This window comes from Epinephelus fuscoguttatus, linkage group LG22 (assembly GCF_011397635.1).
Source record: "Epinephelus fuscoguttatus linkage group LG22, E.fuscoguttatus.final_Chr_v1".
Taxonomy (NCBI): domain Eukaryota; kingdom Metazoa; phylum Chordata; class Actinopteri; order Perciformes; family Serranidae; genus Epinephelus; species Epinephelus fuscoguttatus.
Window position 1 is genome coordinate 27,376,489 of NC_064773.1, and position 24,961 is coordinate 27,401,449.

The 24,961-nt window shown below is 40.7% G+C and overlaps 2 protein-coding genes across 2 annotated transcripts in view; one reads left to right on the top strand and one right to left on the bottom strand.

Annotated features, from left to right (window-relative positions):
* Window positions 1–10,174, bottom strand: part of gas2l3 (growth arrest-specific 2 like 3) — a 31,179-nt gene extending 21,005 nt beyond the window's left edge. The window contains exon 1 of the mRNA XM_049566266.1: window positions 10,038–10,174. The gene's annotated coding sequence lies outside the window, so the exon portion shown is untranslated. The remainder of the gene's footprint in view (window positions 1–10,037) is intronic.
* Window positions 10,175–22,065: 11,891 nt separating this feature from the next.
* Window positions 22,066–24,961, top strand: part of arid2 (AT rich interactive domain 2 (ARID, RFX-like)) — a 43,300-nt gene continuing 40,404 nt past the window's right edge. Inside the window, exons 1-3 of the mRNA XM_049567156.1 lie at window positions 22,066–23,133; window positions 23,257–23,350; window positions 24,270–24,367. Coding sequence (XP_049423113.1) covers window positions 23,042–23,133; window positions 23,257–23,350; window positions 24,270–24,367 — 284 coding nt within the window. The 5' untranslated portion in view covers window positions 22,066–23,041. The remainder of the gene's footprint in view (window positions 23,134–23,256; window positions 23,351–24,269; window positions 24,368–24,961) is intronic.

The following is a 24,961-nucleotide window of genomic DNA, read 5'->3' on the forward strand; positions in this document are numbered from 1 at the left end:
CCAAAGGCACCCACACACATTGAAATGTCAAGCACAGAGGAGGGCGAGAGAATCAGAGCCAAAGAGGGGAGGCGAAGACAAAACACATTTTATAATGGCGCTGAACTTGGGAGTGGCATGCTGGAAAGGCCAGGGCGCGACACTGTGACACTGAGCACTACCACGCACATTCCCCAGCGGTTGCCCGGAGAAAAGACGTCTGACAATGCCGGCACTCTTCTTCAATCCATCTGCAATGAGCAGTTTCCTCCAACACCTCCCTGCATCTGTCAGAAAACAAGATTTTGTATCCAAAAGATGCACCAGTTTCTGATTATGTTCTTAGATTTCTTGCAGCTGTTGTTATTTTTGGCTGCTCTGAGAAATCTGCGTTCACAGAACAGATTGGAAATTTACAACTCTCCAAGAACCCCAATTCCCCCTTTAGTTTACTTCCTACAAACATTAGCTTGTCTTCAGGTGCACATTTGAGCCATTCCTTTATTTCTAAAGCCACATTAGGATTAAGTGAGTAAATGAGGCACAGAAACCTGGTACACAAAAGACCCTGGTCAGGTTTGGGTTGACTAACCTGTATTTCTCGTTATGAGTGAAATAAAAGCTTTGTCGCAGGTTTTATCCCCTCAGGAATACTGCTATTTCCAGACTGAATGGACTCAACCATTTTTAAGCATTAACTTCAGATGGTGTTTCCAGATGTTTCATTTCTAAAAACTGCAGATTTCAGGTACTGTGTGCATTTCCACAAGATCATTTCAAAGTTGACGTAGTGTCTGACCACAAACAGAAAATAATGAATTAAATGATGACAGTGTTAATTTGTGTTAGTGATTCACAAAGACATATTTTTTAAGAACATTTCCAACTGAACACATTTGATTTCAAGTGATGTATCCATATAAACAAATTGCCACAACTAATATAGCTAACTGTCCTCATTAAGAGTCCTGTTTTCTCCTTATAGTGCTCAACACACAATCCACTTCTTGCCAGGAAAAGGTGCCGAATAAATTAAAGGAACCGCCTTTGTCAGAGTTCAAATGAGCGGTATAATAGACTCAGAGTCTATTAAAGGAAAAGGATCTAGTACGAGCTTCCCTGTATCCTGAACTAAACATAGATGCTGTGTGTGTGTGTGTGTGTGTGTGTGTGTGTGTTTTGTTGAGGGTGGGGGTGAGACATCTGTCCGCATGTTACCCATGCAGGTCGCCTCTCTCTGGTCGCAGCTAGTAATCATTTAAGAGGATCAGCTCTATTCCAGACAGCAGAGCGCGTCCACTTCCACGACGCTCCGTCATCACAACACACACAGCACGTGGCACACGCATGCAGCCTGCGGCGCTCCGCCAGTGCATGTGAGCACCCGTGCATAAGTGCAAAAAAGAAATGAGAACGCATTACGTAATGAGTTAAATGTAGAATGTTCAGGCGGCGATGTCCTTTTGATTTTCCACCACATGGTATTGTCCGTGTGTCGGGGGAATAAACAGTAAACATAAGTCAAAAATAAAACCAAAGTCGGCCATGTGCCGTTTATAGAACCTCCAGGGGTCTTTGGGGGAGGGTTGGGGGGGGGGGGTCCACAGAGAAACTAATATTTTAAGTTTTATATCATAATTTAATTCTCTGGAAGCTGGCACAATTGCAGCATGTGTTACAGATGACATGTGCTCCACTCAGCTTTCCTTCCTCCACCTTGTTTGTATATCAAACCAGCCACTCTGAGCCTGGAGATCAGGACACCCAAAGGGAATTTCACAGGGAAAAACATTTCTACTACACAAATTTCTAATCTACTATTGCCTGAAAGCTTATTTTTGAGTACTAAATAGTTTTTAGCCGCTTTTAATAACTCATAGTCAGCAGGCCCCCAGTTAAGAGAAGCAGGCAGGAGTACCACCACAGGAGCTAAGCAACGTACACCTGTGAACGGGGGCAGCAGCAAAACGAATTTTAGCCAACTAAAAAAAAAAAAAAAACAAAAAAAAAACATTTTACCACTTTATCTTTCCATCAGACAGTCCTTTTAGACGGGGAACTGAAGTAGTTATATCCATCGATGCGCCCTTCAAAGCCACCAGATCCCATTGGCACTAACACTATCATTTTACCTCACAGAACACAGGAGTTGCCAGTCTACCGCTGTTCAATTGGCTAGTTTGTTTGTGCTATTGTGTGACTTTGGTGACTCTGAAATAACCATTTAAAACACCAAAGTCACACACTAACACAATCTAACCAATCATGGCGGTGGAGGCCCACCAACTCCCATGTTCTGAGAGGTAAAATTATGTTGTTGTTTTTTTTTTTAAATAAAGTCTGGTGGCTTTAAAGAGAGTATAGATAAGTTTCGGTTTCAGTTCAATTTACTATCAGAAATCACTGTTTGACGGCATGGTAGAACAGTCAAAATATTCTTAATATTGCATACACTTTAACTGATATAAATTTATTTTAGGTGGCTAAAATACATTTTAGCAGCAGCTTAGCTTCTGTGGTGGTACCTCTGTCGGCTTCTCCAAACTGGGAGCATGCTCACGACCATCTACTGTAGGCGATACATTGACTATTGAATCCCTCATACAGTACATGCCCACTTAAAAAATCCAAACTTTCCCTGTAAGGGATCAGTATGTTTCATCTAAAGTGCTTGTCGAATATTATAAAAAGCACCTGAAACCCCTCCCCCCCAACACCTTTCATAGTCCAACAATTTCTGTAACTTTCTGAAACCAACGATTCAACAAACTTGGCTATTTAGGACAATATTTGGCCAATTGTGCATGGCTAAACATTATCAAGATTCTAACTATCTCTCAAGCTGTCTTTTATTCTTCACACAACTTCCATCACTTTTTGTGCATATGACTGCCTTCAAGACGAGACTGTCCGAAAGTGTGCACCGTCACCCCCATTTATGTCATGGCAGGCAGGTCATATGAAACCATTTTTTTTCTAGCACAGCTCGGCCTTCAGACATCTTAATTTGCATGATATATTTTACACCTGAAAGCTTCTCAGTTAGGACTCTACTGAACACAATCTATTTGAGAGGCTTCTGATGTGAAAAACTGGCCCTATTTTTAGGCACTTAATGTGATAACTTGAGCAGACAGAAACGGATGAGTAATATCTTTGTGTGTGTGTGTGTACCCAGTACCCGCGGTGTGAAGTGGCTGCGGGCCAGTGAACCTCCTGCGCCTTTCCCCTTCCCTGCAGTCCAAAAAGGTTCTGCTGGGCCAAACTTCCCCCTGGAGAATACTAACTCCTCCTCTATTAAACTCCTTCCTGCTGAGCCCTTTGTGTCTGGACTTAATTACCCTGTCGGAGGAGCGTTTCATTTAGAGCCCCAACTCCCCCTTTTCATTACAGATGGGGCCCTGCTGCACTGTTTCAAAAGGGAAATTCATTCAGTTGAGGAGAATGAAAAAGTAAATATACGTCAACGGTCTGTTGTCAAACTCAGCACAACATTTTCAATCAAACCTCATTTTCTAAAGCAATGGAGTCGCCCCTGGGCCTGTACAAGCTTGCTCATCATGGTTATCCATTGTAAAAGACTTTCTGCCTTTCAAGCTGGATTAAGCTATTTCTTGGCCTCCTTCCTCCTGTCCTTGTTGGAGCCGTCTCTCCTTAGAGGTGAGACACTGTGAGTAAAGTCCATCTTAAAGGCTTGAATGAGAGGGAGCCACCTGCCAATCCCATTTTGATTTGTTGATGCTAATCCGCAGCTCACTACACGCCACCATGTCATCCCCGGGCTTTCAAAGCCCCTCGCTGCTGACTCAGGATCAGGCTTCCTGCCCAGCCATCCATAACCTTGAACAGCAGAGGCAAGGATGCAGGCTGATTCCAGGTCAGTGTTAAGAGTCCATCAGTCTGCAGCACACTGCCTCAGGCATGAGAGCTGCCACACAAGGTTGTCCTTCAGTCAAACAGAAGACACAATCAGCCATGTATTTATTTCCAAAACATGTTGGTCCACTGACCTTGACCTTTTTAAAACTCAAAGGCCTTTTTTGAAAAGCAACAGTAGCTCAGTCCGTGGGGACAAGGCTTGTGAACTGGGGGGGGGCACCCCAAGAGGACGAGAGGAAGTGCTCTGGCCAACTGTCTATGGGCAGCCTCTCAGTTTGTCATCCCTACATTAATGCATGTGTATACCCTAGGTCTTGTTTAAAATGTGCTTTTTTTCCCTTTTTCCCAACTCATGTGCCTTACAAAATATGTTACACCCTCTTGGCCACCACATCCGCCTTTGTAAACATTGTCAAAGCCAGCAGTCGATAATCTCTTAGAAGTTATACTGTTAAAACGAATAGGACTTAAGCTTCAGGGTTTCTCACAGTGCTCAGGTAACAGGAAGCTGACTGAACACAACATCTAAACTGACTTGTCAACGAAATTCCTTACACAACTTTTAAACAGCAACAAACGAAAAATAAATAAATAAAATAATACTAGATTATTAAATAACACTTGGTAGTTTTGGGGAAGAGAAGATCCAAACAGTCACTCCAATGTTTAACAGGAGCTACAAGAGGAGACACCAAGTCCACTCTATGGCAAGCATTGTCATGCGACACTTCCAAGTTTAGCTGTTTATGAAAACATATGAATGAATGGGCTGTGTGATGCAGTCAGGTGACACATCAGCATCGTTTGAAACATGCAGAGGCCAAGCTTTAAACTATGCCCCAGTGATCCACATTTGGATATACATCCTCCTCAGACTATTGACTTTGAAAACATGACTACATGGAGCCAAATACAGCCAGAGTACCAGTGTAGCGCCAGTCAGCGCCAACTGTAAAGCCTGAACCCAGAGTTTAAACTTTCCATTTTCAGGGTCAGCTTCCTTGTTTTCAAATTCCCTCCCGGTGTGATGTCAGCAATCAGGTGGCCAAGTCAAACAGCTGTGACCAACAAGCAGGCTCGGCATCCTTTAAGCTGCAGCAGGCCTGGCATGATGCCCACTCTGAGCCGTTTCTGCTGACCTCATACACACACAAACGCACACAACGGCCAGCTAACTGCAATGACATCATTGCTTCAGTTGCAGCACACGCATTAAACAGGCCAGCAGTGTGAAACACCTGAGCACACTGCCCTGACCGTTGATCTTTCCTCATGTTATTTAGAATTTTGTAACTGACGTTCATCTCATAATGAGAGCATCACATCATTGTGTGTTCATTAAATTAATGAAGTGGGATGTGAAACTGTTAGGCGTATTAGGTAGTAACCAACGGCTGTGGAAACTTTTGATTTCAAACATGAGTCTAGCAGCCAAAAACTGCCAGTTATAATGGATATCAGTGTAAATACACTTTGTGAAGCATGGCTGGGCTCCTCCTTAATGTCAACATCAGTTAATCATGTGAACCATTTCTTTACTGATAAAACTGCACGTGATCTCTTTAGGTCAGTCACACCACCAAATAAATATTCTGTGTCAGTTTAACCAATAATCAATGCTTTGTTATCCACAAAGTGATCTACAACACACACACACACACACACACACACACACACACACACACACACACACACACACACACACACACACACACACACACAACCCCAGTGTTGCCGTCTGACAAGCTTTATCAGGGTCAGTTCAGATAAGCCTCTGTGGACTAACAACAGCCAAGTCGCCCCATCCCAACTCTTCACAGAAGGTCAGGCCAAGGAGATGTGAAAGGTCAAGGGGTCCCTGAGCTCAGCCTAATTAGCAGCCTTTGTTTGTCACATAATCATCCTAGTTAGTGTTGGAGTAGGAGGGTGGGGGGGTGGGATGTAAACACTGGGCTACCTTTTACCTTAATAAGGCTCACCAGTGCTAAGACATGGTGGCAGACGCACGTGCACACCCTTAGAGCTTTAGTTAGGAAAAACAGAGTGATTAAAGGATATATTTTAACAAAGTGATACTAAGGTGGCCCTCAAACTGTCAGAGCTGACGGGATATGACTGTTGAACTTATGATTATAAGATACCTACTATCAGGAATGCAAATCTGATTTAAATCAACCAGATCAACAAGATTTTTTAGCTGTAACATGTTTGAATAACAGCACATTCACATGATGACTTGCAGCATTAAAATACACAGATAACTCATCATACAAATGTTACTCATCCAAACCACCATCTATGAATACTACATGTCAGCCCTACTGTGCAACTTTTTACAGTATCTCTACACACATGCACCTACAGAATAATAAATCTCCTTTCACACACACTCACCCAGCCACCCATGACCCACTACCCACCACCACTCCCCTCCTGTAAACTGTACCCTAAATAAATGAGGGGTAATCCAAGTAATCCAAGATTTCATTATCATCTCCATTGTGTCCACACACGCAGCGTGGCAGCCCATATGTGTCCACGTGCATTTTTAACTCATTAAGCCTTCTTTGTCTCATCTGGTGTGTGTGTGTGTGTGTGTGTGTGTGTGTGTGTGTGTGTGTGTGTGTGTCCCTCACTCCGAACTATCTTTGGGAGCCCTGGCAGGCTCAAACTGCGAGGCCTGATGCCAAAGATCAAGCAGATGGTGCTTATAAAGACAGTTGGAATTGAGGTTGCGCTCATTCATTGAGAGCTGGGCAGTGACAGCTTTGTCTCAAACAGTGACGTACTGTATTGTCAGTGATCCGGTGACGCATCGTAGTACAGTCAACAGTGTGGCGGCATTAGGATGACACCTTCAGTTTGACACAGTTAACAAAACTACGGTTGTAACAATTAATCGACTAATCGGTGAAAAATAATCGGTGACAGTTTTAGTAATCGACTAATCGGTTTGTGTCATTTTTCATCGAAAAGTACTATAAAAGTACCCCAAAATACTCTTACTGCAGCTTCTTATGTTGAAATATTGGCAGCTTTACACACTCTCCCATGACGGTGAACTAAAACACTTTGGCGTGAGTACGAAACAAGACATTAGATGACATAATTTTGAGGTTTGGGAGAAACAGACTGAGATTTTTTAAACACTTTAACACATTTTTCGATAAAATGATTAGTCGACTAATCGAAGAAATAATCGACAGGTTAGTCGACAATGAAAATAATCGTTAGTTGCAGCCCTAAACAAAACGTAAACAAAATTGACATGGATTTAAAAGTAGCTCTTACAGTAGAGAGGCTTTTAGTAAATTCTTTTCCTGCCCAAAATCAAAGTATTAAACTTGCTACCCACAAGATCTATTAAGACCTGTATTACTGTACGATCAAAAATTAAAGCTGCACTAATCTTTATATACTGTACACTGTGGCTCCAAACAACTGTTTGAGAGATTTAACCATCAACTTCTTTTTTTTTTTGTAGTCTCTTTCCATCATTCATATTGATGGGTGCAGCTTTAAGTATTTACCCATCTGTTAGTTTTGAGATTCATTAACCAGAGGACACCTAACAGATAAGAAAGGATAAAAAGGTCAAGGCCAAGTTGCTCTGGACTGTGTTTGTGTGCTTGTGAGAAAACAGATTTTGACTCATGACTTTCTGTGGTTAGACAGAGTCCTGACTGAAAGCATGATGTAACTGGGAGAATAAGAATAGTGACTGAACTAGTGGGTTTGTGGCTGATAAGACAGGTGTGGTTTGATATAAATGTCTAGCGTTGTGCAGCTTAAAGTAACTTTTTGATTACTTGGGCCAACTAAAGCCATTTTGGGATAATCCAGCATCAGCCGATGTCTGCACTCATGAGTCTATTTACAAAAAAAATGTCTGCAGACACATATGCAGTTGGACTTGTCAGTTGTGGCTGCTGTGGAACGAAGTTAGTGCTCCACCCATGTGGGTCCATGGGTAATGGATGTAACATTACCTGAGAGAAAAACAGTAACACTTAAATTCTTTGCTTTCAAATCTCAATATTTACTTGACACTCTTAAAGGGAAACTTTCAACAAATTCTGTGTGTTGTGAGTAGAAATCCATCTGATGATGCGAAACGCATCATTGATGATGCAGCTACAATCCAAGCTGGCGGACAGTGGTGAGCTCTGGGAGCTGGCAACACTGGAGGCGTCTTAACACTGATCATCTGCACACAATCCCCACATTGCGGGGACACAAACCTAGATGAAAATCAGCAAAGTATGCCCTTAATAACAATGTTCACTGTCTGTGTAGTATAATTAGATTTACTGCGGTCATTTATTGAGAAAATGCTCCTCTCTCCTCTCATGTCTTTAAGTCTCGAAGTAGGAAGTAGCACCAAACATAAAGCCGTTGTTAAGTGCACTTTTTTTTTACACAAAGTATAGTTTTTAATTACCTGTGGACATTTGTTTAGTTGATAACTCACTTAGAATCTGTGCTGCAGACAGACTGCAGATCTACTTAGGCAAACAGACAATGCAAACAACAATGGTGTTAAATAAATGTTTATTTAAGCTCAGTAATTTTGTGTCTCTTGTTATTTTTATCTTTATTAATTGTTGTATTTTATCAGCTGCAAAAACAACACCATGATATTGACATTATATCAGTCATGGGCCGCCCTGCTCTCTAAATATTGGCATCAGACATTGATAATCCATATCAGTCAACCACTGCTTTTAACACAGGCAGCACATTTAACTGATCACTGAATCTTTATGCAATTTGATTCAAGTCAATTTCACAACAGCTGACCAGGTCGACCCAGCAGGGTCAGCCTTCCCATCAGCTGATTGGTGACAGGATAAATAGTGATGTTGGAGACTATTTATGGGACAATGAAATGCTGTAATAGGTTTTTCATGTACAGTATATGAGGATGAATAATAATGAGATGCCAGCTCATTCACCCCCTCTTCCTTTTTTTAGAGTCATGAGTTATAGTGACATCACATTTAATATGTTGGCGCTATGGTAACACCAAATAAAGAAGTGCATGTCTCTGGGTGTGGAAGAGTGAATTCACAGCCAAAATCACAAGTAGCCAGGTTCCAAATCTCTCCAACGCCACCTACATCTCCTACTTGTTCAAACAGAGTGAATGAAGAGAAATGATTATCACGCTAAATCACAAGGTCAAGTACACAAGTCTTGCTGTTGTGAGGACAGAAATAAACATCATTAACTCACCACCAGCATCTAAGGTGCTGATTGAATGGCCTTTCCCTGGTGTAACCCTCTTTGCAGGAAACACCTGCTGAGCATTTACTTCATCCTTTTTCCTCAAACAGGAAACTAGAATTGGCCCATGTACAAGACTTCATACTAATGTATCCTTATTTATTGTCCTGTCTACGCCAGCAGGGTGAAACCACCAACAGCAGCATCAGAGGGATTTTCACCAGCTAATGAACTCATCACAAACACAACATTCACTTAATCCTATAATCAGCCACTGCAACCTCACATTATCAGCATGCAAACATCTCTCCAGGTACATATGCACCAGTAAACTACTGATCCTCTTACCTATTTATTCCCACCTGTCAATCAAGGGTAGCTTTGTGCATGCTCCACACCGGAAGCTGTTGTTTTCACACTCAACACAAGCACGCTCGGACCTGTCAGTGTCAATTACCTGCCATTATATAACAGTGAAAGCTGTTTGGTTTAAATTGCAGCCTTGTTATTCAAATTTGATTGCGGCTCGTGTGAAAGGAAAAGTGCATCGTTTAATTAACATATGAATCATGAAAATAACCACAGCCTTCAGGTGAACGTGAACGGCACAGATGATAACTTTAAGCTAGCTGCGTAAAAAAACATTTTACACACAAACCTAAAAAAAATATCACATTAACTTCAATAATACTTTACATATTGCGTTTTTATTGAACTCCTGGAAACTTTCCTAGACATGTATTTATATTTTATGAGACTTACTATTCAAAAACACACTCGACTCCAGTTGTGTACAAAGATAACGGTGTATTCAGTGTTGTGCCAACACGAGGCTCCCTCATGGATTTTGGGGGAGAAACGGGAGGAAACCTCTTTCTCCTCACAGGCGAGAACTTTGGGACAAACTCCCCTCGTGTATTCCCGCTGAGATTAAGTGAAAGTTTTACACTTACCAGCAGCTCTGAAGGGTGTAAAGTCTCCAAGCAGAAAGTGAGGCCAGTTAGTGTTGATTTAAAGTGTTTTTCCTTGTGAAAATCCCGAGTTGTTAGTCCAGTCATTGGGGGTTAGTCATGTTCTCCGCTGCTGTGCATTTGTGCAAGTTTGTGGGCAGCGCTGTTCGAATCAGCCAATCAGAGCGCTCCGGCTGCTGGGGGCGGGGCCAAGGCTCACCTGAGTGTCATTTTACTAAATGATGAAAACCCATTCATTAAAATGAAAATGTTAGTGCCTATATAGAGCCATAAAAGCATCCTGAATTATCTTAGAAGAAGATTGTTATAGAGATTGTGAGTGAGATAAGCTAAGAAAGACGTTACAGATATATATATATATATTTATTTTTCTCTCCCTCTTTCCACATTGTTTTTATGCAGCCTCTTCTCTGTTCCTCCCTCAGTTGTAGGAAACCATCTGCTTTCTACTATCACTCTTATGTGCTTTATCTACTTTCTGCATTGTAGCCTGTAGGCATGGGCGGATTGTAAGACCGCTGGGCAGAGATATGCAAAAGGCTCCACCACCTCTCCTATTGCTTTGCATGTCTTCATAGTTGTTTTGTGTCTCTGTGGTAATTTTGTGTCTCCCAGTGGTAGTTTTGCATGTCTTTGTAGTCATTTTGTGTCAATTTGAAGTAATTTTGTGAGTTTTTTTTGTCATTATGTGATTCTTTATAGTCATTTTGTGTCTCTTTGCAGCTCCTTTGCATCCGTTTGTGGTCTTTTTTGTCTCTTTGTGGTTACTTTGAGTCTCTTCCTGGTCTGTATCTGTCAGCTTTGTAGGCCATTTCTAGCCCACATAACATATAAAACATTAAATAGTTCCTTCTTTGGGGTAATAGCAACACTTTATACAAATGTCTGCATTTTGTTACCTTCATCAAATGTTCAAGTTCAGTTTGTGGCAAAACGAACACTTGCTACTTCAATACTTTTCTATATATTGGGTTTGAAAGAGGTCAGAAAAAAAGAAGTGTGAAGAAGTGTTTGATTAGAATAAAGCTATTATTTTGGGGTTTAAAGTCAATGTCAGCAAAGCACAAGGGTTAATTTAGATATCAGCCCACTGCTTGGAATGTAACTAAGTACATTTACTCAAGTACTGTACTATTTTAGGTCCTTATAATTCACTTGAATAGTTAAATCTCATGTCACTTTCTGCTTCTACCCCACTACATCTAAGTGGGAAATACTTTACTTTTTACCTCACTACATTATTTGATAAGTTTAGTGATAATTTACTTTACAAATTAAGATTTATTAGAAAATTAATTGGCAACTATTTCAATTATTAAGTCATTTTTCATGCAAAAAACTTTCCAGCTTCTCAAATGATTAGTACTTGCTGCTTTTTTTCAGTGCTTTTAACTATATGTGATTATTTAATCATTTCTTTTAAATGTTTGCGTTGAGTACTTTTAATACTTAAATACATTTTCCTGATTGTACTTGCATGTCTTTACTTAAGTAATATTTTAATGCAGGACTTTTATGAGTAACAGTATTTTGACAGTATGGTTTTGGCAGTTTTACTTAATCAAAGGATCTGAATACTTCTTCAGCCACTGGGAATGGATGTGCATTCTGGTGACAACTGCCATGTACATGATAAAAGGAAGTTGGAAAGTCTGAAAAGGTTAAGAATGAGACAAATGTATAAAAACAGAGAAAAAAGAGCAAGTATTTGTTAAAAAAGAGAAAACAGGTGGTAAGCATATTGTGGGGCGACAAAACTATGTGACAAAAAACACAGCAGAAAGAGTTTAATAAAAATAAGGCGATATAAGACATTTATTTTCAGGTACGCCATAATTTAGGGATACTATAATAGCTGGTTCAGGTTGCACGGCGCCTCCATATAAACACACTGGCCTACTTTATGTGCGACACAATGAGGTGGACGAGTCTCTTTACATCCAGCTATCTCTTCGGGGGCTATTCGCGGCTGCATGGTCTCGTGAGGGGGAAGGAGGACAGGTTTGTGCTGAGTTTCAGCCTCACCCTTGCCATTGTTGAGTGAAACCATGGCAGCGTCCACTTCAACCTTTTTTTGTTATAAATACTTCAGGAAACAGACAGTGTTCCAGCTGCCAGCCTGCCTCCCTGCCAGCTGACCCTTATAAGCTGCCTGAAACTGGATAGTGTTCTGCTGGCGAGTGAGAAAGCACGCATACAGGACAGGACACCACCTTTTTTTAAATGAAGAATGTACAAACTTCTTTCTTTTTGTTGTAATTTTCTTGCCACTGGAGTGTTGGATTACTGTGTTGGTGTGCAGATTAAACATTTGCCCTGTGTGCCTGAGATCACTGAACTGCAGGTTTTCTTCTACAAACACAGTGTTCAACCTCGACCTGATAGGCTGCTAATCAGTAACAGTGTGGCAGATAAATGGACCTTTATCTATAGTAACATTGTCAATGCTTACTTATTTTTTAACAGTCACACAACCAATTCTGGATGCAGCATTACAAACTACAGATCTTTCTGTCCTTTTTCCATTGCAGACATTTTGACTTGTCATAGGAAAAGGTGTTACACAGGTGTTACTAAGGACATCAGCAATGGCACTGTTGTATTCAACGATCCCATGGTGTTTCTTAAAGTCAAGGAAGCTGCCCTGGTAAGACAGGTCCTTTCACATTGTTATCCTGCAGAGGCTTGGCAAGACTCCTGAGAATTTGGAAATCACATAATGGAACAGTCTAGGGAGTGTGCAGGTGTGCGTCATTAGAAAGGTCCTCCAATTTCACCCTGTAATTTCAGAGAAAGGTGAAAGAAATGTACGTGGTATTGTCACCTGTGCTCTTCAATTGTTTTGCTGAAATGGAGGACGAACATTACATGGGGCATCGGCGTCAGTCTGCTAGCTGGAGAAGGATACTGTACTGTCAGTGCCTCAGTTTATACTGGTATAAAATTTTGCTTCACTTTGACGGAACCCCTTTGTGTGATAAAAAAAATTTAAGGTGACAACAAATATATATTTGGCACTGAAGACACATTTAAATGCATATTGCACCATCAGCAATGTTGTGATTCACTTCCGTTCTGCACCATTAAAAAGACAAAGCACGGCCAAGAACCGTCAATACATCAGTACCCTCCCCTTACCACAGATTAATTTATTTTGGTGGAGGAATGAGGTGAAATTACTCAACATTTACTAGCATATTATCCTTGTTTCCAAAGCAGGGTACAGGACTAATGTATCGTGCATATAGGATTGTGGGTGCTTTTGGAGCTCATCCTTGAAAATGATCTAAACGAAGGACTCACTCCTTGGTGTAATTCAAAGGATCCCAGACGTTGGCCAAGTAAGCCCTGACAGTGTGACAGTGAGCCAGCATCAACATTACCAGGACCCTGAAACTGTATGGAGCAGCTAAATGGAATTTAGCCATCATTCATTTTATTATCTAAACCTGTGCTTCTCCTAATATGACAAGTTAAAATGTCCTGAAACATAGAATCCATTACTTCCTGTTAAGCAAGGAGCTACCACACACTAAAAATGTTTTATATCAGTCCCTAGTCCAAATAGTGTTTAATCATGACATGGTCAATATTTTTTTTTAATGGCAGATATCTGGACATTTCATAAGATGAATAGCATAGCTGTAATCTAAAGTGATGACTGTACTTATGCCCCTTGCTGTGTTTAGATGGGGTCTAAACACAGCAAGGGTCGTGAATACCCCGTTGCGGTATCACGGCCCCCGTAAGGGGAAATTTTCTGAGAGCTCAGAGTTCACGACTTCATGTACATGACTTTCTGTGTCATAAACACAAACTCACGGGTTCCGATTGAATGCAGCAACTGACTGAAACAAACCCACTGTTAATGACAGTAGTTACACCTTCCTGTTGTGCATACTTACATCAACAATATGTCTCTGGAGTTAACTTGAATACAGTTTAAAAGTCCTTAACATACAAAGTGACAGGGGGTTTGTCATAAGGGGCTCAAAGTACTGAAAACACAGCGGCAGCTGTTACCATTTATGATGAGTAACTTATTAATGTTATTACAGCTGTGTTTGCTCTTTACATGATGTCTCACTTCAGCACCATAAATATACTATACTATACTGTGCTTTACACTGCAGTGGCACCCCCAGAAATTTTTCACAGGGATGGCCAGATGCCACTGAAAATCTTGGGGTGGTACACTAAAAACCCAAACCCATGATGGAATATGAATTCTGTCATGCTGTTGTATATAGACTAGCTAGAAACTACAATCTCAATATTAAGAGTTAAGGAATCGCATATACCTTGGTTTCTTACATGTAATGTTTCTAATTATCTGATGTCCATCCATTTTCAACCGCTTATCTGATGCAGGGTCTTTCCAGATGTCCCTCCCTCTCCCCAGCAAAGCTTCCCAGCTCCCCCTGGGGGACCCCGAGGCGTCCGAGGTCAGACGAGATATGTAATCCCTCCAGCGTGTTCTGGGTCTGCCCCAGGCCTCCTATCAGTTGGATGTGCCCGGAACACCTCTAACGGGAGCCCAGGAGACATCCTGATCAGATGCTCGAACCACCTCAACTGACCCCTTTCAACATGAAGGAGCAGCAGCTCTACTCCGAGCTCCCTCCGGATGTCCGAGCTCCTCACCCTATCTCTAAGGCTGAGCCCAGCCACCCTTAGTGGCCGAAACTCATATCGGCTACTTGTATCTGCAACCTCATCCTTTTATCATTACCGATAGCTCATGACCATAGGTGAAGGTTGGGATGTAGATGGACCAGACTAATGGCGGTACAGTTAACATAATGAGTTCCATAGCAATCCTGTTTTAATGTGTCATGGGTAGGCAATGCATTGTTCTTCAAAAAGACTGGTCATTTACTGAAAGAGACAACTATCCAACTTTAATTTGAAGAAATACATTGATTATACAGAATAAAACATTTAGTAGGAACAAGCCCATTCTGGTTTAAAAACAGAACACACAGGCCTCCAATTATTTTTGTGAGTGGCTAGTGGGGGTCAATTATATCAGGGTAGCCGTGGCCACCCATTGACAGCACCACTGCAATTACAAACTGTAGCAGTATTACATGTAAAAGAAAATAAATTAATATTTGAGTGTGGTGGACTTAAATTGACAGGAATTTAGCAAAGTTTAATTTGCATCCTTTGAAGCATGTCTTCTATTATTTCCAGGGGCACATACCCTAGATAGTAGGGCTTTCACACTTAATACTTTGTAGTAGTGGATAATTGAGTGACCAAGTGGTGATAATGTGTGTTGGAAGTGTAGCAGTATAGTGTTGCTTCCATTTAGTGATCTTTGTAAACAAATAGTCTGTAAATGTTTCATGGTGCCTTCAGGGAATTCTCTAGGAAGCTGAAAGACAAGTGAAATATTTATGAAACACTGAAATGGCACAAATGGCCAAGTCTTAGGGCAATGTCTTGTTAATGAGTGTCTTGAATAGCAAGATTGTTTATGATATATGGGCTGGATCGCTATATGAAAAAATGGAGGGACACAGTGTAACAGACCAGTGTGGTGCATAAAGAGAGTCAGTAATTTCATGAGCAACTCTCCTCCTCTGATCTAACTCCTAAACTTTAAACACAACTGCCACCTAGTGATGAAAATGGACAAACACGCACATTCTTTTTTTAAATGCTGGTGTCACTAATGAGGTTTTGACATGTCACAGTAGCAAAAGCCCAAGTTTTAATAACAACATTAATGATGGCTATGACTTAAAGATACTTTGTGGCCTACAAAAAATTGTTGCAAGGAATCTAGCCAGATAAACAATCTTAGAACACACATACAGTTAAACAACAATCTTCCTGATTTGCGTCATTCACCTTTGGCTTTGCTTGTCTTGCAATCACAATAAGTTATTAACTTACAATGTTGCTCTTTTTATTGACCATGGTTTAGTCACTTGTTTATTGGAAAACAATCACAAGTCCATTACTGAAGTGACTTGTTTAATGAAGTCACTGAGAATTCATCATGGGTAAGAATATTTGGTTGCATACATTGCAAAGTGTGATTTAAAGGCTGCAGAGAGAACACTCTCATCTCTTTAACAGCTCTGGCATACATCTGATCTGTTTTATGTCTCTGCCTGAGAAACTGCTGTTTGAGACCGACACTTAACAATGAGTTCCATTAAATTCACCAGAAGAAAACCATTATCTCTTATTCTGCAACGGTGATGGGATAAGATCTTTAAAGACAAAAGATACACCGAGCCAGAGGACAATACTGCTGATGAGCCACAGGGGATGAAGAATTGTTCTGCAACTTCCTCTTCTTTATTTAATAGAAAAGCAATAAAGAAATTGTCCACAAAGGATGAGGTGATACGGAAATATGGAGGCACAGTTGTCAAATACTGCAGATAGATAATTTCTCTATTTCATTGCTACTCCTTATGTAACAATGTTCATCTGTATTGCCCCTGTGAAATAAACGAATAAACACTTTTGACATTGAACATGACTAACTTGGAGGTGTGCTTTAAACAGAGATAGGAGCCACTGGATCAGATTGACTTGTGTGCATATATTGGATTGGCAATATAAAACATCTCACAAGTTCTTAATGGTTTTCAGACAGTCTTGTTGAGTTAATATATTACTGTTGGTGTCAGTGTGACCTGCAAGTAAAATAGACTTTCACTTAACGAATATGATGGATAAAATGTGTTATTATACAAAAGGCATCTGTACACTATACATGGGGACAGTAGAAAATAGGGTGAAATGTGATAATGAACTCAACAAAAAATTAAATGCAACACTTTTGTTTTGTTCCTATTTTTCACAGGAGCCAGTCCATTAGAAAATTTAAAACTAAAAGCAAAATTTTAAAATAAACTGAAGCCATTGGAGAGCTTTTAAAACCATGGGCTGTATTCACAAATATTCCAAGAACACTCTCAGAGAGCTCCTAACTTAGCCTAAAAACTTTTAGTAAGGAGTTTCATCTTAGGAGTGATATAGGAAAGTTCTCAGAACAACTGGTGTGATGCTTGCTTTTAACAGATGTGATTGGTTGTCACAGACACATCCTTCTGTGATCCTGTAAGGTGTGGACACCCAGTGGAAATGAAATGAACTGCTGACTGCGAAAGTGATCTCATTGTTAGTGTGATCACTCTGCTGATGGAAGTTTGAGACAGACCCAAGTCATCACTGCTGCACTGTTGCATTTTTTTTTACAGTTTTTCAAGTATCTTAGTATCAATGATATTGTTAGGTGGGAAAGGAGTGCACACCCCTAATAAGATCGACCAGAGATATTATCCCTGCACAATCTAATCTATGGCCTTTCATTAACTCACTGTCATTCAGTGTTTGGAGAATATTTCTCCAACCTTTTTGTGTTTCCACCATTTTCTCCTCTCCTTAAGAAACTCTAAAAGTCCTCCTCCCTGCTCCGAACAGTTTTTCACCTTAGGAGCTCTTTTAAGGGCTAAGATGCTTTGTGAATAACTTTTATCCTTACAAGGAGGGGAAATTCTAAGAACACGTCACAATTCTAAGAATTTTCTTAGAATTTCATGACCAGGAGTGACTCTTATTACTAGAGAGCTTTGTGAGTACGGCCCCAGGAGTGATGTGTTCTCGATTATTTTCCTTGGTGAGTAGATGTGCTGCTGCATTTTGGATCATCTGCAGTTTGTTTAAAGATTTCTTTGAAAGGGAACAAGGCATTACAGTAGTCAAGTCTGCTGGAGATAAAAGCATGAACAACTTTTTCCGTGTCTTCTTTAGATTAAAGAGGTTGTACACGGATAGGGGTTCCAAGATAGAAAAATGCATTTTTGGTGATGTTTCTCACTTGGGGTTCAAAACACAGGTCACAGTCAGAGATAACACCAAGGCTCTTTACTTCATGCTTTTTGTTCAGAGCCAGCCTTTGTAAATTACTTTTAAATTGAAAATGCTTTGCTTTTGGTCCAATGATTAGAACCTGTTGAGTCGCAAGAATTTTTGGGACATCCACAAATTAATTTGATCAATACAGCATGAAGTTTTTTCAACTGGGCTTGTATCATATACTGCCAAATTAAAATGAAACTACACTGGCGATAGCTTATGGTAGTAAAATGTACATTGAGTTCACAAAGCAATGGCTCTGGTGGACATTCCTGCAATCAGCATACCAATGACATGCTTAAAAGTGGCCTTTTATTGTGACCGGGTTTAATGCAGGTGCAATTTTGATCATTCAGCTCCTAGTACAATATTTATGAAGAAACATTATTAAAAATACACTGTCATGAACGACATGCTGCTTGTCATTAAGTTTTATGGTTATTTTATTGACCCCTGTTTGTGTTTGGTGCTGTTTTGTATTTATTTTCTGACTGAGTTTTGTGTGTTTGTATAAAGGCCTATCTTGGGATAGGAATTACAAGCTAGTTTACAAATGTTGGGGTATGTAGCACTAGCCCATTGGTTCATACTGTAAAAATAAGCATTAAATACAGATTTAATATGCAGCAAAATGTATTTAATTTATTGTATGTATTAATATTTAATCCACAACAACATTTGGCAAAATATTGTGCTGACTTAAAAATACAAAAAAGGTCAAGTGCACAAAAAACTTTTTAAATTACAGTGCCAAGTGTACTAGGCTGCATAACTTCCGGCTGTATTAGGATCACTCAATCTTACCTACTGCCCTCCCCTCATCTCCCAGCATGCACCTTGCTCCAACTGTGACTGTATCCAGTTTAAAATCTCTCAACTGATCTCTCCAAGTACAATATGTTCTTAACGCAATGAGGTGAAGCATCCCATCATTTAGAGGTGACGCCTGACTGCCAGAAGATGGAGCCATTTTCCACCAAATGACTCCACACCAGTTTACTGCTTCAGAAACATAAAACCTCAAGCTAGAAAGCCGGGAAGCCGCAGGGAGCGGGGAGGTGTAAGGACGTTACATGCAGTTAGCGTCCCACTGGGATCTTTTGTCTGGGTGCTTGGAGGCAGCTTGGGCTTACTGGCCCCATTTGCGCCATATGCCATGAGAGACCTGGCTGTCACATCAGATGAGGGCCTCTGTGTGATGGCATAACTGACCGTGCAGCTTTCAAGTGCACATTCACACTCACTGCACACCATTCATCACTTTTTCAAATGCAGTTTAAATGGGTGGCTGCAAATATGTCAAGGATAGGACTGATGTTCAAGCTGCTTTTTGTTTTCAAATTTTAAGCTCACATCTCTATTAATTTGTACTTTCATGGCATTTGGTCATAATATAGGCTAATTCAACAACTGTCAAATTAATTCAACATAAAGTTATTTTGAGGAAAAGTGCATTGATCAAAACCTTGACATGTCATACAGGGATTTTATTACTAACGACATTTACATGTTTGTGCCCTAGGGCATAACTACATTATGCCTGATATACAGCATCTTCATTGTACTCAACCCATCGTCATGGAGCAGAGGGTTTTGCTGTGGGCAACATCATTCATGTATCACATTGATATTACACAGTCAATCCAACCAGAAAATCCTTGGAAAATGAATTAAATATAGTGTATATGTAGTCTTGGATGCCGTAAGGTAAAAAATGCAAATGTGATTCATCCACTGAAGATTTGTAATTGTTCATTTCAACTACTACTTGTAAGGTTTGATATTAACCTTGACATGATAGCCCATGGCCACAAAAATCTACTCTGTGGCCTGCACATAAGAGCTTGGTGGCCTGTGAGGCCAGTGCTAAAAATATTAGTGTCCAACCCTAATATTCCATATGTTTACAAACATAGATATTTTTTTTGTTGGTGTCTTTTTATTTATTAAAGTGTCACAGTAAAGGAAGGCAGTGTTAAGATGCCTTTAATTGCCTTTTCTGTAAGCTATATATGTATATATATATATATATATATATATATATATTTTACACAAGTTTACATTTGGGCCATTTAAAATTTACTTTAGCCACCAAATTTAGGGGCTTGGTGACCTGTAGGGCCAGTGCGATCAATAATTAATACATTGAATACTTAATGTATATAAAACTCTTTACCCTCCAGACACATACAACCACATAGTAAAGTCCTATTTTAAGAGCAACTGAACAGCAGCATTGAAATAATTTAATAATCCTGAATGCACCTTGTGTCTGTTATAGGAAATGCCTCTATGCACCAGAATAAGTGGGCCATGTTTTCCTTTGTTTCTTTACCTCAACTCGATTAAAGCAAATGTATTTTTTTTTAACCAATAATGCAATTCAAGTCTAACTAATAATCATTTAGTGTAGAGGTATGAGTAGCAAATGTTTAAGTAGCCCTTAAGGGAAATAAGAAGCTATGACTTTGATTTAATTGTGATATGAACCAGTAATTTAAACATTCGTTATGCCTTTTCTTTTAGACAATATTCTGCTGTAATATTTGTGAACTCTCCCTAATCCGCAATACAATTATTCGCCTTTAGTTGAGCCATTATCCGACCTACACACTGTACACACATTAATACATCGATAAAATGTAGCAGAGAACGAGAACGCAGGATAATCGATTCGTTTTACTATTCATCAAAAAGTAATATTATTAACAGTATGGACTGTCTGAACTGAAAACATATCAAATAACGGTTACTATAAATGCAAAGCATTAGTACGCACATACGGCGGCTAACCGGCCTGTTAGCTTCAACACCACCGCGCCTTGAGCAAATAATTGCAACCGAAATTAGCTTGACGGGTATCTTGTTATGAAACTGCTCTGCTTTAAACGTTATTCATAGCTTGATGAAGACAATTGCAGAATTATGTTTGCTCTGAGAGCTCAAGTGAGCGACTGGCATCCGAAGAGGTAACCTACTTAGCATTATTAGCAGTGTTAATGAGGGACGGGAATGTGACACGCTAATGTAAGACGCCGACACGGCTAGCGCTCAAACAGTTCACCAAATTCTTCAACACAGCGTTGTTCATAGTGACCAATAACAACACAAAACACTAGATACATTGTTTGTTAACGTGAAATGGCAGCGGGTAATTGGATTAACACAAACTGCTCGTAACCAGTCCGTGGTTAATTTTGCTAAGTTAGCTAACATTCGCTATGCTAACAAGCTAGCGCACGACGACTCGTTAGCCCAGAATTCGGTTGACGGATGGGGAATCCAAACAGGCGTGAGGTGAACTCGGGTGTACCGCAGTTTGTTTGCGAAAAAGAGAGCACTGTTTTGAAAACCACACGCAAGGACACGCACTTTTCCGCTATCCAGTGTCAATTCCTCAAAATGGGGTCTGCTAACGTACGTCTCCGCCATTTTGTGACAGGTTTTTCATTGAGCAAAGGGGTACGTGTAATGGTTGAATGTAACCCCATCAAGAAGATATCCGCTTGGCAGTTACAGGGAGAAGGGATCAGGAGTAATTTTCAACCATCCCGTGAGATAAAAGTCGTTTTGAAGTGGTCGGCAAGGGATAGGGGCGGCTTACCGTAAGGTTTGCAAGTTTCCTGCAACAAATTGCCCCATGAAAAAGCCAACAAATAAACAATATAGTGACCATACGTGAACCACAAAAAAATGGACAACTAATATTGTAAATAAATGCTTAAACAGATAATGATCACAGTATGTAATTGAACTACATACTCTATACTGACATTGTTATATTGTCTGAAATTCCCAGAAGTTGCAAGATTGCAGCATAAATGGCACTTTATATCAAACTGAATCTAATCAAGCTTAAATTATACTGATTGTATAAAATCAATTCATGTCATGTTTTCAATTAAGCGTTCCCACCCAAGTTGTACTATTTAATATGGCATAAGAAACAAAGATGTAAAGAATATTTCAAGTCATTATTAATAACTACATTTTGAAGAAAGTATGAGTAATATGTACCAATGCAAGAAAAAATATGTTCAGCAAATGGATGTGCATGAATGTCCAGATATATTCAGTGTAGTAGTGAGCAGTTTAGTAAATTAGCTTGTAGAAATTAGCAGCATTAAAAAGCACAAGTAAACAATAATTATTTGTATATTCACAGAAGTACAGATTTTTCTTTCTTATGAAAAGAAAATGAGCATTTGTAGAGTAGTGGATTTAAAAATGTCAGTAGACTATATAATTTCCTGCCTGGCATTTCAAAAACATTGTTGTGGTATTTGTATAAAATTGTTGCAGCTTGACTGTGATTTTTATTTCTTTCCCAGTGGAATACCCTGTCTTCATTCACCTACTATCGGTAAGGTAAGACACTCATTTTGAAGCTAGTGATAAATGTACCACGGGTTTATGTCAGCCTGGAAAAATAGTCTTTTACCGATAAAAGTGTAGGGTTGCCCTCTATTACACGCCTGGTTTGGATAACAAGGGAGCTATGTTAATTAGTGTTATCCCCTCCCCCCACGGGACATTTCCAAGTACCTCCTGACCCGTTTTCCAAACAGAGAAACGAGTTGTCAGACGGTCCCTAAAAAAGAAAACAGTCTCTATTGTTCCAGCACCCGCTCTGCTCTGGACGGTGCAGTGCCGCCTGTGGCCGCAGAGGGCGCTGCACGCATGGCAGGCCGGGCTCCGCGGCCTTCACATCTTTTTGTCTGAGAACTGGATCCCTCTGCCGCTCTACAGTGTGTGCGATAGCCTCGGAGCTGCGTCCGTAACACACTGTCAAACCACTCCAAACGAATACAACCGCGACCAAAAGCATTAATTCTACACATTCTGCCATGGCGTTTCTAATCCGCCGGTAAATCGGTCGTATTTGTGACTGTTCGTTGGAACTTAGTCCGGGGTTGAATCGGGCTTGCTTTCTGTGTGCATCAGTCTTTATTAGCGAGCTGCCGCTCTTCTTGCTATCAGCTATTTCTTTAACTTTTTAAACACTCAGCTTCGCGAATGACTGAGCGCCGGCGGAGTATGGGATCCTTGGTGTCTTAAGAAGCGACTGAAGTGGGGTTTAACCGTTTTTGCATGCAAAAACAATGGCAAATTCGACGGGGAAAAATCTACTAGATCAGCGAAGGAAAGGACAGGCTTTCCTGGACGAGCTGCGGCAATTTCACCAAAGCAGAGGGTGAGATTGGGGCGTCTTTATTCCCAAGAAATGCAACTTTAAACCTGCATTGCATGTGACTGCGAGTTAACCACAACTGTTATTTAAACATATGTGCCTTTATTTCTTGTGTTATCCCCTCAGATCGCCGTTCAAGAAGATTCCTATCGTGGGTGGGAAAGAGCTGGACCTGAATGCTCTCTATATCAGAGTCGTCTCTTTAGGTGGATTTGCTAAGGTGAGTGGGAACTAAAAGTGGATTTCTTCACACTCTGCTGTCTGTGGACTCCTCGGTGGACCACTCCACAACTCCGTGTGGGTACCCCGGGACAAGTGTAACCCACTACAAAAGCGTTAGTGGGTCGGTGTTGGCCTTGTGCTAGTTTGCCATGTATCTCTATGCAATGTGGTGGCTTGTGTTGTTGTGTGGTTTGAATTGAGAGTCCAACCGCTCGGAGTCAGAGTGCAGTTGGAGCGACTCAAAATTAGCGGGCACGTTTAACATCGATTATCGGCACGGAGCCCGGCCTCGGGAAACACCGCTTAGGACATAGCGTTTCGCCGGGGCTTCCACCGGTAGTTTTTCACCCAGGGGAAGCTTCATTTCTCTTTCTCGCCCTAGCCATCTTTCTTCGGCTTCATGGCTGAACACAAAATGTAGGCCTCACAGGCCCATGTAGTGAATACAGTACACGGTACCAAAACCTACTCGGAAATGAAACGGGTCGCCGCAAGCTAAAGCATTTGTGTAGTGGCGGAGACAGTTGGCTGGAGTTTAGCCTCGTTAGGATTTAACGCCAAAATGTAAAAGTCAAGTTAGCTTGTTAGCTACAGTGCTAACTAGCCTCAACTGTAACGATACTATCCTAAAGGGAGTCAGGCAGTTGTACTCACTGATGTGTCAAATGTAAATATGCTCGTATTACAAACATTAGCAGCTAACTAAACGCTTTTATACCGAATGTGCTGCTTGATTATTGTGTTAGTTTTCAACATTTTTAGATATTTCCAGCAGTTTGAGAAAGTTATTGATTAATGATTGTGATATGGCCTCATTGGGGGAACCTGTAGCAGACCAGATGGTTGCAGTGTAACCGCTCTTTTTTGTTGCTGCAAGTGCTTTATCTCCCTAACGAACTCATTTGCCCCCCTTCCAGGTCTCTGACAAAAACCAATGGATTGAACTTGGAGAAGAGTTTAACTTTCCAAGGAGTTGTTCCAACGCTGCATTTGCTTTAAAACAGTACTACCTTCGGTAAGTAGCATGGCCATGCAGCTCTCCTCCTCTCAGGTAGCATGTGGGAAGTGTTTACAAATGTTAAGATGCAGTCAGCAGGATCTGGCTCACCCGCTCCTCTTACTAGGAAGCAGCACTGGTGCTGTATTTTGGCACGCAAAGCAAGGTCTATATTGTGTACATTTGTCATGACATGGTGGATATGAACTCACTTGCCTCATCAACATAAGAAAAGAACACTCTGATCTCTCTTTTTGAAAATACCTGGCCTGATGACTCTGCTGTAGTTGAAGTCTGGAAAATAGTTTGCTCTTAAGGAGCATCTTGTCTTTAATGACCCTAAGCCAGGCACTAATGATGGTTATTCCTTTGTGTAAATGGTGTAGCCACAGGGCATTTGGGTTTGATACAGTACTAATGATCGAGCGGCTCCGGGTGCTGTAACGTGTGTAACATTCAGCCTCCCAAGTTTCAACACAGTCAGCTGCCAGTGATGTGAGTCTGGTGGAAACGCAGCTCTCCTCAACAGCTGGCATTTGTGGTTTTGGTGTTACTGCTTTCTCTATACCCCCGTTTTTTTCCCCTCTCCCTCGCTCATGCAATGATTGTTCC